Genomic DNA, 15,509 nt, shown 5'->3' on the forward strand with positions numbered 1-15,509 from the left:
TGCTGAGTCACTTTGTCCCACCTGTCACTGCCAATCTTTGGGAAGAAGAAATGACACAGGAGGGCAGAGGAGAGTGAGCTGAAGGCAGAGGCAGAGGGGTAGGCAGTCTGGCCCATGGCTAAGGCCTCCATCCCAAAACTGGGGGAAGAAAAGGAAGCCACACCTTGCCCCAATGTCCTGCAGCTGGAAGAGCTCCTGAGGGCCGGGAGAGCCTCTTGCAGCGGCATAGATGAAGTTTGGCCCAACCTTTTCATAGGAGATGCGTGAGTGACTGCTGACAGGGTTGTAGGAGTGGGTCAAGGAGAACTAATCCTGAACTCTTTACCAGAGGAGGTGGCAGAGAGGGAACAAGAACTCCTTGCTTATAGCCCATCTTGGGCCAGCAATTTTCTCAGGACTCCTAAGTGCCAGGAGCGATTCTAACAGCAGGGGGAGCTTGAGTATTTTGGTTTTGTTTCTTGGGAAGGTCTGAGGGAGTTCCTGGCTGGAAGATCCCTGGGGTCTTCAGGCACATCTTAGACAACTGGCCAGTCTGGGGAAGCAATAACATTTGGAATATGAAATGACATAGACACAGATCATACATTCTGGCTCCAGCTTGCCTCTTGGGGACACTGAGTGGGTGGAGAAACCTGACCTAGGATGAATCAGGAAAGGTGTCACTTCCAAATATTTGTAGATTAGTAGCAAGTATGATGTGGTGACTAAGTGACTCTAGATGATGTATATGAGTAAGAGGACATGTGGCAAGAAGGGAGGGGCAGCTAGTTCTCAGGGCTGAAGCAATCTCTTCCTGCCTTTGGTGGGGTCAGGCTGCCTGAGACAGCAAAAGAGATCTAAACATAGCCCTCACACTACGCTACCAAGTAGCCAATAGAAAGCTCTGGGGCTGGGACAGAGAGCTGCAGACCCAGCTCAGTATAGATGAATTCTAGCTCCCTTTCTACCCTTATAGCTTTACCCTCTTCAAATCAGATCAAACAAAGCTTCCTTCCTAACCCAGAGGAGGCTCAGCCCATACCCAGGCCCCTTTCTGTCCTTCCCAGGGCTACGGCAAATAACTGCTTTGAGCTGTGGAAGTTGGGGATCACCCATGTGCTGAACGCCGCCCACGGGGGACTACTCTACTGTCAGGGAGGCCCTGACTTCTACGGCAGCAGTGTGAGCTACCTGGGGGTACCAGCCCACGACCTCCCTGATTTTAATATCAGCACCTACTTCTCCTCAGCAGCTGACTTCATCCACTGTGCCCTCAACACACCTGGGGGTAGGACTTGGGGCTGAGTCCATTCTGCTCACTTTTGGGGGGCAGATCCATTTCCCCTCAATCCTCAGCATCCTCCCAAGACTGTGTTTTTTGTTTGTTTGTTTTGTTTTTGTTTGTGTGTGTGTGTTGTGTGTTGCATTTGTTTTTCTCTTTTTGTTGTTGTTGCTTTAACAATCTTCTGCTCTATGCCTCAGCATCTTATCTGTCTGCTTCACAGGTGCTGAAAGTCAGTCGCATGCCTTTAATCCTAGCACTTGGGAGGCAGAGGCAGGTGTATCTCTGCAAGTCCAAGGTCAGCCTAGTATACAGAGTTAGTTCTAGAATATCCAGGGCAACACAGAGAACCCCTATCTCAGAAACAAAGCAAAACAAAACCAACACAACATTTGGAGAAAGTAAGGCCAAATTGCAAAGCCAAAATAAATGCAGCTGGAAGCCAGGTTTTGCAAACATTAGAACAATTCTTACTTTGCAAAAGCCCTGGGAAAGCACCACATGGTACCCAGAGGTCCACCCTAAAGTACCTCCAAATGAACAAAACAAAACACCCAGGATACAACGGGCCTTGAGAGGCCTTGGGGTCCTTTCTTCATGTTCATCTTGGGAAACAGCCATGCCCCTTTTCCATGTGACCCTAGACAAGACAAGCCAGTGTCCTCATTTTTTTTTTTTTTTTTTTTTTTTTTTTTTTTGTGATGAGGGATTTGGCAGGGTTCATGTTGCTCTTTATTGATATTCTTTTTTTTTTTTTTGCAACTGTTCATCCATCACCTAGTCATTATTCACTCTGTGTCAGGTAAAGAACTTAAGTAAGTCAATGCCCCTACTCTTGTAGAACCAGAGCTAATCAGTGACATATCCTGAGTGTTAATGATATGAGAGAGCAAATGTGCAGAGCTACGTAAACACCCAATCCAAAGGACCATTGTGTCAGGGATTTCCCTCTACAGCAGTTTCCCTATGTAACATGCAGCAAGGACTAATTGCTTGGTGACTCAAGGGATACCTTCAGTGGTGAGGAAAGCTGATGTGACTTGATTGATGAGCAAAGGCCAGTCAGATCAAGATCAGAGGAAAAGGCCAGAGGCTATGACAGTTCCAAGGCACTGAAAGTCTGCCTGTGTTTACAAAGCTGAGGTTTGGAGTAGGTTCTGATGACCAAGGTGAGGTGCATGGTCAGGATCTCTAGTCCTCGAGGCTTGTTTTTATTTTTTTGAGACCTCTGTTTTTTGGTTTTGTTGTTGTTGTTGTTGTTTTGTCTGTGTAGTCCTGGCTGTTCTGAATTAGATGGCAGGCTAGTCTGGAACTCAGAGATCTACCAGCTTCTGCCTCCTGGGTGCAGGGACTAAAGGCATGCACTACCACCACCTGCCTCAAAGGCTTTTTTTTAAAGTCATGTTGAGGGTTTGGAATGTAGTTCAAGACAGATGTTAGCCTATGCATTTGAAAGATCAGGTCCTGGCTTACCTCATGCTGCACCAGCAGCTGTCCTTGCAGCAGGCAGTGATCACTGTGAAGGAGCACCGAGGCATATTCCCCAATCGTGGTTTCCTCCGCCAGCTCTGCCAGCTGGATCAGCAACTGCGGGGTGCAGGCCAGAGCTAAGGAGCCAGGTAAGGAAGGGCAAGGAGGCAAAGCTGAGTGTGGCCAGCAGTGAGGAATCAGCTGAGGGCCTGGACAATGGAGCCTGAGCTGAAGCTGCTTGTCAGGGCGGTGTGTGGCTGAAAGTGAGGACTCACTCTCTTTTCCAAGCTGTTGGGCTCCACTTGCCTATCCAGTGCCTGACAGGCCATCCTCCCACCTATACCCTCCCCCACTTTTAAAAAAGATTTATTTACTTATTATATATACAGTATTCTGTCTGCATGTGTGCCTGCAGGACAGAACAGAGCACCATTATGGAAGAGCAGCCAGTGCTCTCAACCGCTAAGCCATTTCTCTAGCCCTGCCCCCTTATTTTATGTGCACTGGTGTAAGAGTGTCAGATCCTCTGGAACTGGAGTTAGGAACAGTTGTGAGCTGCCATGTGGGTGCTGGAAACTGAACCTGGGTCCTCTGGAAGAGCAGCCATTGCCAACCACTAAGACATCTCTCCAGCCGTCCCACCTGGACCCTTTAGCTCTCCAGAGAACAGAGAAAAGTGGAAGATGGCTCAATGGGTAAAAGCACTTGCCACACAAGGACCTAAGTTTGAATCTCCAGAACCCATATAAAACTGAACCTCATAGTGCATTGGGAGATAGGAGACAAGAGACAAAGGAATCCCCGGAAGTCACTGGACCTGGCATATGAAGTGGAACAAAGCAAAAAAAAAAAAAAAAAAAAAAAAAAAAAAACATGTTTCAAATAAGGCAGATGACAGAGAATCAACTCCTGAAGTTGTCCTCTGACACCCACACACTGTGGTACTGAGATATTCAAACACAAGCATGTGCGCGCTCACACACACACAGAGAGAAAGGGAGAGAAAGAGACCCCCCCACCCCACCCCCTTACACAGACACACACAGAATAAAAGAGAGGTGAGGAAGGAAGGACTAGGGTTAGGAAGCCATATGTACAGTAGGTAAGGCCTTCCTACCTGCTTCTGAGTGCGGCCCAGGCTCTGCTAAAGGCCCGTAGGACTTTACCAAATTCCCAGGCACCAGCAGAGCCAGCTGCACACGCTTCCTCTGAAATATGCTGGTGTTAGTAACCCGTGTAGGCCTCAAGTTCACTGCCTGCTCTTTCCCCTCTAGACAGGAACGGGAAACAAGGCAGAGTAGCAGATTTTGTATCATGCCCAGTCACTCTACTTCCTTAGCCTGGAGTCTCAGACACCCTGGCCTCCTACCTCAACATCTTGCCCATTGGACAGCTCGTCTGGAGGAAGTTGACTGAGCTGCCCCATTGCCCAATTTGTGAAAATGACATCTACAAAGTTGTCTGTGTCATGAGAGCCTCCAGAGATTTGCAGCACACACACTGTACAACTGTCCCCAGCAACCCCACAACTGAGGCCCTGGGATGAGAGGGCTGTGCAGAGAGATCATCTCTCTCCATTAGCCCTTGACATCAATCCTACCCTCATCATTTCTCCTGGTACCTGTATCACTTGATCCTGAAGCAGGCTAGGTAATAACTCTGGCCCCTATCCTGACCTAGACCTTTGTTTACCTGTGGCATGAAGGTTCTTTCTTCTCCAGAGCCAATCCTCACTCTCGGCCACCAGACTCTGCCAGTTTTCTACTCTGGCCCTGGCCCTAATGGCAGTCTTAGCCCAGGTGGATGCCCCAAAGATGGAAAGGGCCCATTGTGGGGCTCACCTACGAGCCTGCTGCTTCATCAACTTCCTCCAGTCTGCCTCACACCCCCTTAGCCACTGTTTTCTGTCTCCACAGGTGGGAGTGGGCTCTGTCAGCTGAGGTTCTGTGACAGGACAGGGTTCCTCAAGTTCCCCGATGGGGCTAGTGAGGATGTCTCTGAATGCTTTCCCCAGCTCTCCCCGAGGCTCAAGGACCCCAGCAGTGGCTGAGTCTTAGCTGTGTGTGTGTGTGTGTGTGTGTGTGTGTGTGTGTGTGTGTGTGTGTGTGTGTGTGTGTTAGGGCTGGGAAGTATTATGGTATGGGTATATGACTAGAGCATCTAGAGAGGTTTTTCATGTCAAATCTAGTGGGCCCTCACTAGGCATACCCCTTGGGCATCACTGTCTTTGAGGGAGGGAGAGGGCAGTGGAGAGGAGAGCTGTCCCTGGAGAAGGCCCTGACCACACACACCTGCTCCGTAATCCCCTAACAACTTTGCCTATGATACCTCGACTAAATCTACCAGATCTTACACCTGACCTAGTAACCCCCAAATAGAGGCTTCTAGGCCTATGCACTGAAGTATGAATGGCACCAGTGTGCACATGCCTTGAGCTATTTCATCTCCGTCCTCCAGCATAGATCCTTTTGGCTCTTCTGCCCTTGCTGAGTAACCTTTGAAAGCCAAGGGAGTTTGGGGGAGGGATATTTGTCTATCTGTCTATCTGTTTTGGGCAGTGCTGGAACGGAATTCAGTGCTTTACCACTGAGCAACACCTCCCAGCCCCAAAGGGAGGTATTTTTTGTTTTGTTTTGTGTATATTTTGTTTCATTTTTTTAGTCAGGGTCTCACTCTGTAGTCCTGGCTGGCCTAGAACACTCTGTAGACCAGGCTGTTCTTGAACTCACAGAGTTCTTCCAACTGCTGGGATTAAAGGCATGTGCCACCACTGCCCAGCTCTAAAGAAAATTTTTAAGATGGTTTGCTTGATTTTTTCCTTTCCCCCACTAGCTGGCCAAATAGACTCAGGCTACACAGCACAGGCAAACCCCCAGAGCTTCCTGTATGCCTAACGTTAAGACTGAGGCCTGGGATTATGAGAAAGTACCTGGCTAGCCTGGTGCTGACCATGCCCTGGGACCAATAGACAAGTGGGGAGTGGCAAGGGGAGGCAGAAGGGAAAGGCAGCATGCTTTATAATTAAACTCAAATCAAAAAATAGAAACAGCATCAAGTGTGCAGAGACAGGCAGCTAGAAGTCGGTAGTACACACTGCCTGTCAGAGAAGACTACAGCCCGGGTAGGATCTCCTTACAGGTGGGTAAATGTCCCTAATTCAGGGGGCCCCTGAGAATGCTGGGTAATGGTACCCAGAGCACCTCTACCTATGTTGTGTGTTGGGCAACTCTGAGGACTGGGTGAGAGACTCTGCCTCTCACCACTATGTGACTTTGGGCCTACTGCTTTATCTCTGTGAGCTTCAGTTTTCTCATCAGTAAAGTGGGGTGTGGATACTGCCTGCCACATGAGAAGACTGTGTGGACTTAGTGGGAAAATGTGAGTACTGGGCTCTGTCTGGTCTGTAATGTGTTTCCTTAAGCTGTGAATATAATCAAGAAACACAGAGACCCAGGTGAAACTTGGCACTGTAGAGACCTATCCTCTGCAGGGCACTGCTGAGTCCTAAAAGGATGAGAATGATCACGGTAATATAAATAACGTGATGCCCCATTCCTGTGATAGAGGCACATATCATTTATGATGCCATGGGGGGGGGGGTCTCCCAGCAGCTCCTAGTGAAGATCTAGGCTCAGAGACTCTCACTCAGTCCTGTCTCCCTCCAGGAGTGCAGAGAAGCACACTGGGCAGAGAACACCAAGGGCCCACCCTTGGCATCTGCCTGCTATGGTTCCCAAGGTCCCTTTCCCAGACTCCTCAGTGTTCTCCTGTGAGAACTCCAGCCCCATGTGGCCTATGCAGGTGTGTGTGTGTGTGGGGGGGGGGGAGACAGGGAAGACCAGGAGGAATATGTCCTGGGGTCACAGCTAAAGAGGTAGGCAGCAAACAGCTGCCCTGCCCCCAAGTGGTTGGGCAAGGCCTGAGACTGCGGGCATGCGCAGTAGTATTCTAGAAGGCTATGGTTCCTGGGAGAAATTGGAAGGCAGGCAACAGAGAGCACGTTAGAGATGAGTGAGTCTGAAGTCAACAGAAAGCAAGTGTGTGCCCTGTCTACCCTGTCAACAGTGGCAGTGTGAGTAATCAAACACAGAGGCAGCTGCTTGGCTGAAGCCATGGGGCCAGGTGTCACCAGGGAGCAGCTTTAGGACTATCATGAGTGTACAAGGAGCAGGACATTCAGCCATGTCTCATTCTGACATGGCTGAGATGCACAAGTCAGTGTCAAGCAGGGCCCTCTATAGACCAAAGGGCAGAAAGAATCAAGGGAACTGTGTTCCTGGACTGCCTTTGGAATGTGGGGAGGGGTAAGGCTTAAAAAAATGGATCTCTGAGTGAATGTGTGGTTTTGCCTGGTAGGTGGGAGGGGCCCTCAGTGGACCTGAGCAGATAGCTGGGCTTCATATACCCTGAGCGCCTGAAGCAAAGCCCTAGGCAGGACCTGACCTAAGTCCTAAGTCTAAGAAAAACCTTTCCTACACATCTAGGTTACACCTAGAAGGCTAAAAATTGCCCCTAAATCCCTGACATAGTTCCCCTGGGCCAGCTGTGCTGCCTGGTAGCCAGTGACCACCAGGGGGCAGCCTTACCCCATGCCAAATTTAGCAGGCCTGTGAGGGGCCTGTGGTTTTCCCAAATCCCTCTCTGGTTCCACTCAGAGCTGGAGCAGTCTACCAGGTGGCTCCAGGCCAGTGTGGCTGTTGGACTCTTCTGGCCTCAGCGGTTCCCTCCAACCCAATGTCCCTTGGTCTGACGATACTTCATATAGAGTCATTCCTGTCTCTTGCAGCCAGCAGAATACCAGAGAATCTATTGAAGTCAGGCAACCCCAGCAATCTTTAACTTGAGGAACTCAGGTAGGGACAGAAGTGAAAACTTGCTTAGGCTGCAGAATGTATCTGGACCAATTTTTAAGGGAAGTGTGTTCTCTAGGTACCTCTTCAGTTGGTCTCCCATCTTCAGGAGGGTTATAAGGACAAGTGTTTTCAATACCAGATACACTAGGGAGAGATGAAGAAACACTAGGGAGAAGGGCCACTGCTTCCAAGTAGCCTAGGCTTGCTCTCATCCTCCCCACCCCCACCCCACTGGCTCAAAATGTGTGGACCTGGAATTCTAGGCGCTTCACAGCATTTGTGTTCTGGACGGAATCTGCCTTAGGACTATTCCACTCACATGCAGAGTCCTGCCCCTGCACCCAGTCCCCCATTCCTGGCCCCAGACCATGCCCTAGGTAGGTGGCAGGTCACTCAGCCTGCCCTGAGAGGTCACAGAGGGGGATGAGGGAGAAAGCCCGGTCCTCATTTCCTCCCAGCTCACCATCAACCCGCTGGGTGAGCTTGGCCAAGCCAGTGGCCTCCTGGGTACCCGTTTCTTTTTCTGGTCTTGGCACTGCCTACCAGAGGGAAAAGAGGCTCTACCCAGTCTGTACCTTCTCTAGCTACTCCTTGAAGGGGCCAGGGGAAGTTGACCAACTTAGGTCCCCTTTCCCACTAAGACCCCAGGCCGGGGTTCTGGTGCCTCTGACACCCCAGCTCTGCAGGGTCCCGGATGGCCTGAGCCAGCTGACTCCAGACACAGCCCACCCCATCCGGGTGAGGCCTGCACAGCTGCACTGGCCTGAGTCACGGGGGTAAGGAGGAAAAGCCTGGGACCTATAAGCAGATGTGTAGCTCAGCCCTGGCAGGTTCCCTACAGGAGACACACGAGTTGGTGATCACCCCCTGGCACTGGAAGGTTTGGAGAAGGAACTGAAGTCACTTAGAAATGGATATCAACCCCAGGGTTGTCATCAGCTGTTTGTCTTTGTATGTCGTTGATTTGACACCCCCCCCTCAAAAAAACTGGAAATATACATCTGTATATGAGAGGCCTGGCTCACTTGGTGTGAAAAAGTTGATCAGTGTCAACCTGTAGCTGGGCTCTGACCCTGGACAGTGCTCTGACCTCAAGCACCTGAAAGTGGGGGTTTGAGGACCAGTCCTAGAAATATCAGGGGTAGGGGTTGGAGATGAGCTGCCTGGGTTTGGATGGACATCCTGGGTGCTTTCTGAGAGCCTGAGCCAGCTAGGATTTCCAGTGGCTTACAGGGAAGGGTCTGCACTGATTTGTCCTACAGAGATCTCCAAAGTCCCCAAGGCCAACATTTCTAACATCCACAACCTTAGGAAAGGTGTGCTTAGCGCCATGGCATTGACAAGGGAATTCTAGTTCTCCTTGTTCCCAGGGAAAAGGTTCTAGGTTCTAGCCTCATTCAGCACAGCTGAGGCTGGTCCCACAGCATCCCAGGAGCTCCTGGCACTGCATCACAGGCCTCCCTGTCCACTGGACCCATCCTTGAGGAGCCTGCTGCAGCTGCTGTTGTGTCCACTCTGTTCCAGGATGGATTCACTGCAGAAGCAGGACCTTCGGAGGCCAAAGATTCACGGGGCAGTGGAGGTGTCCCGCTACCAGCCACCCACATTGGCCTCACTGCAGCGATTGCTGTGGGTCCGTCGGACCACCACACTGACCCACATCAATGAGGTCTGGCCCAATCTTTTCTTGGGAGATGCGTAAGTAAGATTCACCCAGGAGTTGGGGGTGGCAGAAGGGTGTGAGTAGCAAGACAAGCCTCCTTCAGATGGTATCCACTGCTTCTCACCATTGCCTACATTTGTCTTTCTTATGTTTAGTATAGAAGCACAACACAGATAAGAAAAACATACAAAACACACAGTTTCATATTTCAGAAATAGGGAATTCCTTGTGCAAGTTCCACTCCTGGGTGGATAACTGCTCTTTAAGTGACTTTTTTTTTTTTTTTTTTTTTTTTTTTGGATAATGTGTTAGGTAGCCCAGGTTGGTTTAACTCCCTACAATACCTGAGGATACCTTGAGTTTCTGATTCTCCAGGCTCCACCTACAAAGCACTGGGATTGCAAGTGTACTGTTTTATGCAGAATATCAAACCCAGAGTATGTGCTAGGTAAATCTGTGTGCGCTAGGCTAGCACTCTCCAAATTGATCTGTATGCCTAGCCTGCCTAAAATAATGATCTCACCATGATCATCATCTCACTGTGTAGCTCTGGCTGTCCTGGAACTCACTAGGTAAAACAGGCTGGCCTCAAACTCATAAAGGTCCTCCTGCCTCTGCCTTCCAAGTGCTGTGATTAAGGCACGAGCCACCATGCCAGTCTCATTATTCTTTAAATTGATGTATATTCATTGTACATACCAATGGGTTTGGCAGAGATTTTTCAAGTTCTCACATCTTACTCACTTCCCTATGCTCTCCCCCCATTTTTGTTTTTATTTGAGACAGGGTCTCATTATAGCCCTGGCTAACATGGAATTATCTAGGTAGACTAGGCTAGCCTTGAAATTATAGGGATCTACCTGCCTCTGCCTCCCAACTTCTGGGTCTAAAGGTATGCACCACCACTGCCTGGCCTTACACTCATTTCAAAAGCATTCTTTATTTTTCTTTCAAGTTTTACCACCTAAACAATATAGATGTGCCTTTTGCCTGTCTTCTAAAGTTAGAATGAAATAATGAAATAATACTTAAATTGTTTTGTTGTTTTTTATCTTGTGGGGCTAAAGAAATGGCTCTTGCAAAGGATCTGAATTTGGTTCCCAGCACCCACTTGGCAGCTCACAACTGACTGCAACTCCAGTTTCAGGGGATCCAATTCTCTCTTCTGACTTCCATTGGCTCCTTCATGCACACGGTGAATATAATCTCACAGGAGCACACACATGTACATACATACATATTTATTTATTTGTTTGTTTGTTTTTAGGGACAGGGTTTCTCTGTGTTGCTTTGGAGCCTGTCCTGGAACTCGATCTGTAGACCAGGCTGGCCTCGAACTCATAGAGATCTGCCTGTCTCTGCTTCCAAGTGCTAGGATTAAAGGTCTGTGCCACCAATACCCTGTGATCACATGTACATAAATTAAAAAAAAAACTTTTTGCATATGTGCATATGTATACATATATACATCTTTATGTATTCATTCGTGTTAACACAGGTGCACACTTGCTACAATGCATATGTGGAGGTCAGAGAACACATCTTCTGCTTTACTGTCTGTTGCTGTGCAGGCCAGGCTAGCTGGCCCATGAGCTTCTGAGAATTTTCCTGTCTCTACCACCTTTTCATCTTAGGAGCAATGGTATGTCACAGACATGTGCCACTGCATCTGGCTTTTATGTGGGTGCTAGGGACTTGAATTCAGGTCCTCACACTTGTGTGCCAAACAGCCCCCATTGTATGTATTTCATGGACAGAATCATTTGGTTTAAAACTGTGTGACACAATGTTTTTTGTATAGCTACAGTTGTTATTATATAGTATTCTATTGTGTGATTATACAACAAATTATTTGTACTGATCCCACTTTTAACTACTAAATGATCCTAGTAGTGTTTAGTACAGGTATCCTGGGAAAACATGAGTTTCCCAAGGTTTCTACCAGAGAAAAGGAAGGCAGGCAGACAGACAGAAACTGTTATTTTTCCCCTGAGAGTTTTCTTAAATTTTAGAAAATATAGACTAAATATATAGAAAGAATTTAGAATTTTTCCTTTCTATTTGGAATTAGTTGGGCTGAAGACATGGCTCAATAGTTGAGAGCACTGGCTGTTCTTCCAGCGGTCCTGAGTTCAATTCTCGGCATCCACATAGCAGTTCACAGCTATCATCCCATGGGATTTGATGCCCTCTCCCAATGTGCTGATGTACACAGACAAAACACCCATACACATACATAAATCTTTAGAATTAATTAAAGCATGGATTAATATCCAGTTAACAATATTCCTCTTTTCACAGAGATAAAAATCCTTGTAGAATTTAAAAAACACACATGTGCTTTTTCACAGTTATGTTTTGGATAAAATTACCACCACTTTGTAATACTTTCTTAAGCTATACTTTATATAGAAAGCTTTTTAAATGAATCCTACTGCATATTTAAAAATTCTTATAACATTCTACTTTATAGCCTGCATTTTCACAGGTTCTTGATAAAGCATAAACTTCTTCCCTTGCTTACCTGCATTTACCACATTTTAGTGAGTCATGGTATGTCATCATTTAGACACACAGGAATTTGCTTCACATGAGGGATGTGTTCCCCCAGCGGATATCTAAAACTGAAGACTGTATCAAATGCTCATAATATATGCTGGTTTTTTCCTTACCAATACAGACCTTTGTAAAGTTTAATTTGTAAATTAGATTAAGACAGTAATACTAGTAGGGGCTGGAGAGATGGGTCAGTGGTTAAGAGCACTGGCTGCTCTTTCAGAGGTCCTGAGTTCAATTCCCAGCAACCACATGATGGCTCACAGCCATCCATAATAAGGTCTGGTGCCCTCTTCTGGCCTGCAAGCACACATGCAGACAGAACACTTCATAATAAATAAGTAAATCTTATTACTTATTTACTGAGAGAAAGAAAGATAGAGAGAAAGTAACACTAGTAATAAAACAGTAGTTATATTAACTAAGGGCTAATTGAAAGCAGGCTTCTGATACCATGACGGTCAATCTTATAACTGAGATAGCTAATAAACAATTAATGGTTAATGTAGCATGCAATGTGAATACACTGGCTAAAAGGATAATGCTTGTTTTAGCTTGCTATTGCTATGATAAAACATTGACCAAAACCAACTTAGGGAAGAAAGAGTTTATGTGGATTACAGTTACAGTTGACCATCAATAGCAGCTAAGGCAGGAGCTTGAAGCAGAAACCATGGAGGAATGTTACCTACTGACTTGTTTCCTTGGGTTTGCTAAACTACCTTTCTTATACAGCTCAGGCCCACCAGCTAGGAATGGTGCTGCCCATAGTGGGCTCTATCCTCCTATATCAGTTAGCAACTAAAACATGCCCAGAGACATGTGCATAGGCCAGTCATGGTGACAATTGCTCAGTTGAAGTTTCCTCTACATAGATCTGTAAAGTTGACAACTACTGCTGTTTTCACAACTAACTGACAGCGTTGGGTACAACACAGCAAGACAGTGCAAAACTTAAAATCTATTGTTTACTTATAATTTTTTTTTTTTTTTTTTTTTGCTATTTCAAATCCATAGTTTACTGTGGGTAAATGAAACTCTGAAAAGGAAAGCCACAGATAAAAGAGGATTAGTATACCATACTTAATAACCTACTACAGAATAAAGTTGTTTTTTTTTTTCTGTCAAAAAAATAAATTCTCAGCTGGCCAGTGATATCACACACCTTTAATCCCAACACTTGGGAGGCAGAGGCAGGTGGATCTCTCTGAGTCTGAGGCCAATCTGGTCTACAGAGCGAGTTCCAGAACAGCCAGCGCTACACAGAAAAACCCTGTCTTGAAAACAAAACAACAACAACAACAACAACAACAAATCTTCTCTTCCAAATATCACTAAATTCAGCTTATATGTCTATTGGCACATTTTGAATTCTTCCTTTCAGCATGTTCCTAAAAAGAAAGTGTTTACACAAAAGTATACACATATTTCTAAGGCTTTCAATACATGTAGCTAAACATCACTCCAGGAAGTTTCCTGAGATGAGAGGGCTAAAGCAGTGTTTCTCAGCCTGTGGGGTCACGGCTACTTTGGGGTCACAAGGGTTGCATATATGATAACCTTCATATCATATAGTTATATTATGATTAGTAAAAGCATCACAATTACAGTTATGAAGTAGCAATGAAATAGTTTTATGGTGTTGGGGGTCACCATGATGTAGTGAGGGCCTGTATCAAAAGGTCACAGCATTAGGAAGGTTGAGAACACTGGTATAGAGCATTGCCTTCACTGTTTAGTCCCCGCCCTTGGAGGAGAACAGGGGGAGGCCAAATTCTTACCCCACGAGACCCACCTCCACCCCCTCCCAACTTCCCATGTGCCTTTCCCTCAGGTATGCTGCCCGAGACAAGAGTCGTCTGATCCACCTGGGCATCACCCATGTTGTGAATGTCGCTGCAGGCAAGTTTCAAGTGGACACAGGTGCCAAGTTTTACCGTGGAACACCTGTGGAGTACTATGGCATTGAGGCTGATGATAATCCCTTCTTTGACCTCAGTGTTTACTTTCTGCCTGTTGCTCGATACATCAAAGATGCCCTCAATACTCCCCAAAGTGAGCTGCTGGGGAAGGGGCTGAGGGGGGGGGGAGGGGGCAGGGTGGGATGAGGTGCTATCCATTTCTACAGTAGCACTGATGGGTAGGGAGCCCATAGCACCAACCCCATCACCGACCCTCCCACTCTAAGGAGTGGGTGGCTATTACCACTTAATGAGTATATCGTGGAAATCAACAATTTCAGATATAACTAAGAGTCAGCAAGGGGGCTGGAGAGATGGCTCAGTTGGTACAGTGCTTGCTGTTGCAGGATGAAGATCTGTGGTCAATCCCGGGAACCTGCATGAAAAAGGCAGGCATGGTAATGTGTGCTTGTTCTCCCAGCATTAGGTGGATTAAAATAGGAGGGTATCTGAGACTCACTGGCAGGGCAGCCTAGCCAGTGAGAGACCCTGTCTCAAAATACAAAGGTAGACAGTACCTGAGGAGCAACCTCCAGAGTTGACTTCTGGCCTTCATATGTATGTGTACACATTTGCATACACACCTGAACAATCATGTGTACCACCACATCAATGAACACACACACACACACACAATCCATTATGGTCACTAGTATAACCATATCCTTTAGAAAGTGTCCAGTCACCAGGCAGAAATCATGAGACCTAGCAAAGGCTCAGAGAGGAAGCATAGGTAGATGCAAGGTAGTCCCTGTGATGTAAATCCAAGGAACTCTAGAAGTTTGATGACCCTCTCCTAGAGTTGCAATGGGCTATCAGAGGAAGCCCCTCTGGACCAGGAGAAGGGGCCCAGCTGTTCACCTTACCTCTACCCTGAACTGCTGTGTGAACCTGAGCCTTCATTGCCCTATCTGACAAAAAGAACAGTGTTAGTTTTCCAGGATGTCAAGACAGGTGGACAGAAGGGATGCCAGAGCTGTCCCTTCTTCTCAAAGGTGGGTTTTCCTACAGGCCGCGTGCTGGTTCACTGTGCCATGGGGGTAAGCCGTTCTGCCACAGTTGTGCTGGCCTTCCTCATGATCTGCGAGAACATGACACTGGTAGATGCCATCCAGACGGTGCAGGCCCACCGAGATATCTGCCCCAACTCAGGCTTTCTCCGACAGCTTCAGGTTCTGGACAGCAGGCTGAGGCGGGAATCAGGGCGACTCTGACTTAAGGAGCACCTGAAGCCCTGACCCCCTCCATCCAGCGTGGCCCAACCTGACCTGCCTGGCCCTGGGGATGGCAGTCACTGCTGTTTCCAGAGACCCTGAGATTTTTCCAGCAGTCAGGGCTCCACTGAGGCAGAGGCAGGGTGGGCTGGGTAGCACCCTCAGCAGGTGGAGTTCCCTGACCCAAAACAGAAATTCTTTATGCAGAAGAAAATTCAGTCCGTCTCTATAATAAAAGGTTCATCATAATAAAGATGTTTGTGAGACAATGGCTTTATTGTCATGAAGATCACAAGCCTCAGGATGGCTTGCCAGGTCTGACTCAGCAGCCTGAAGTAGAAAGGAACCTGGGGACATGGCAAGGCCCAATGAGGAGAGTGTGCGGGTGGGGATCGGTTAGTAATAATGTCCTGGGTTCAAGAGGAGGTTTGATGAGGTGCTGAGGACCAGGTGACTCCTCCCTCATCCTCCCTCACTCTGTCCCTTTCATACCCTCCCCCAAGGCTGAGGTTGTCTTTTTTTTTTTAAATG

The 15,509-nt window shown here is 47.4% G+C and overlaps 1 protein-coding gene across 10 annotated transcripts; it reads left to right on the plus strand.

The window, feature by feature from the left end:
- Positions 1-114: 114 nt before the first annotated feature.
- On the plus strand, positions 115-15,231 carry Dusp13 (dual specificity phosphatase 13). Of its 10 annotated transcripts, none has more exons than XM_051174756.1 (5): positions 1,053-1,267; positions 2,753-2,880; positions 9,109-9,282; positions 13,638-13,858; positions 14,776-15,231. In XM_051174756.1, the coding sequence occupies exons 3-5, from the start codon at positions 9,110-9,112 to the stop codon at positions 14,976-14,978; spliced, it is 597 nt and encodes a 198-aa protein (XP_051030713.1). In that variant the 5' UTR covers positions 1,053-1,267; positions 2,753-2,880; position 9,109; the 3' UTR covers positions 14,979-15,231. The 10 variants fall into 10 exon arrangements, with proteins under 10 accessions (XP_051030710.1, XP_051030713.1, XP_051030716.1 ...); XM_051174755.1 differs by lacking the exons at positions 1,053-1,267; positions 2,753-2,880 and adding exons at positions 7,880-7,961; positions 8,271-8,360; XM_051174752.1 differs by lacking the exons at positions 1,053-1,267; positions 2,753-2,880 and adding exons at positions 7,880-8,360; positions 14,112-14,162 and having other exon boundaries at positions 14,776-14,924.
- The last annotated feature ends 278 nt before the right edge of the window (positions 15,232-15,509 follow it).

Source organism: Phodopus roborovskii, unplaced genomic scaffold (assembly GCF_943737965.1).
Source record: "Phodopus roborovskii unplaced genomic scaffold, PHOROB, whole genome shotgun sequence".
NCBI lineage: Eukaryota > Metazoa > Chordata > Mammalia > Rodentia > Cricetidae > Phodopus > Phodopus roborovskii.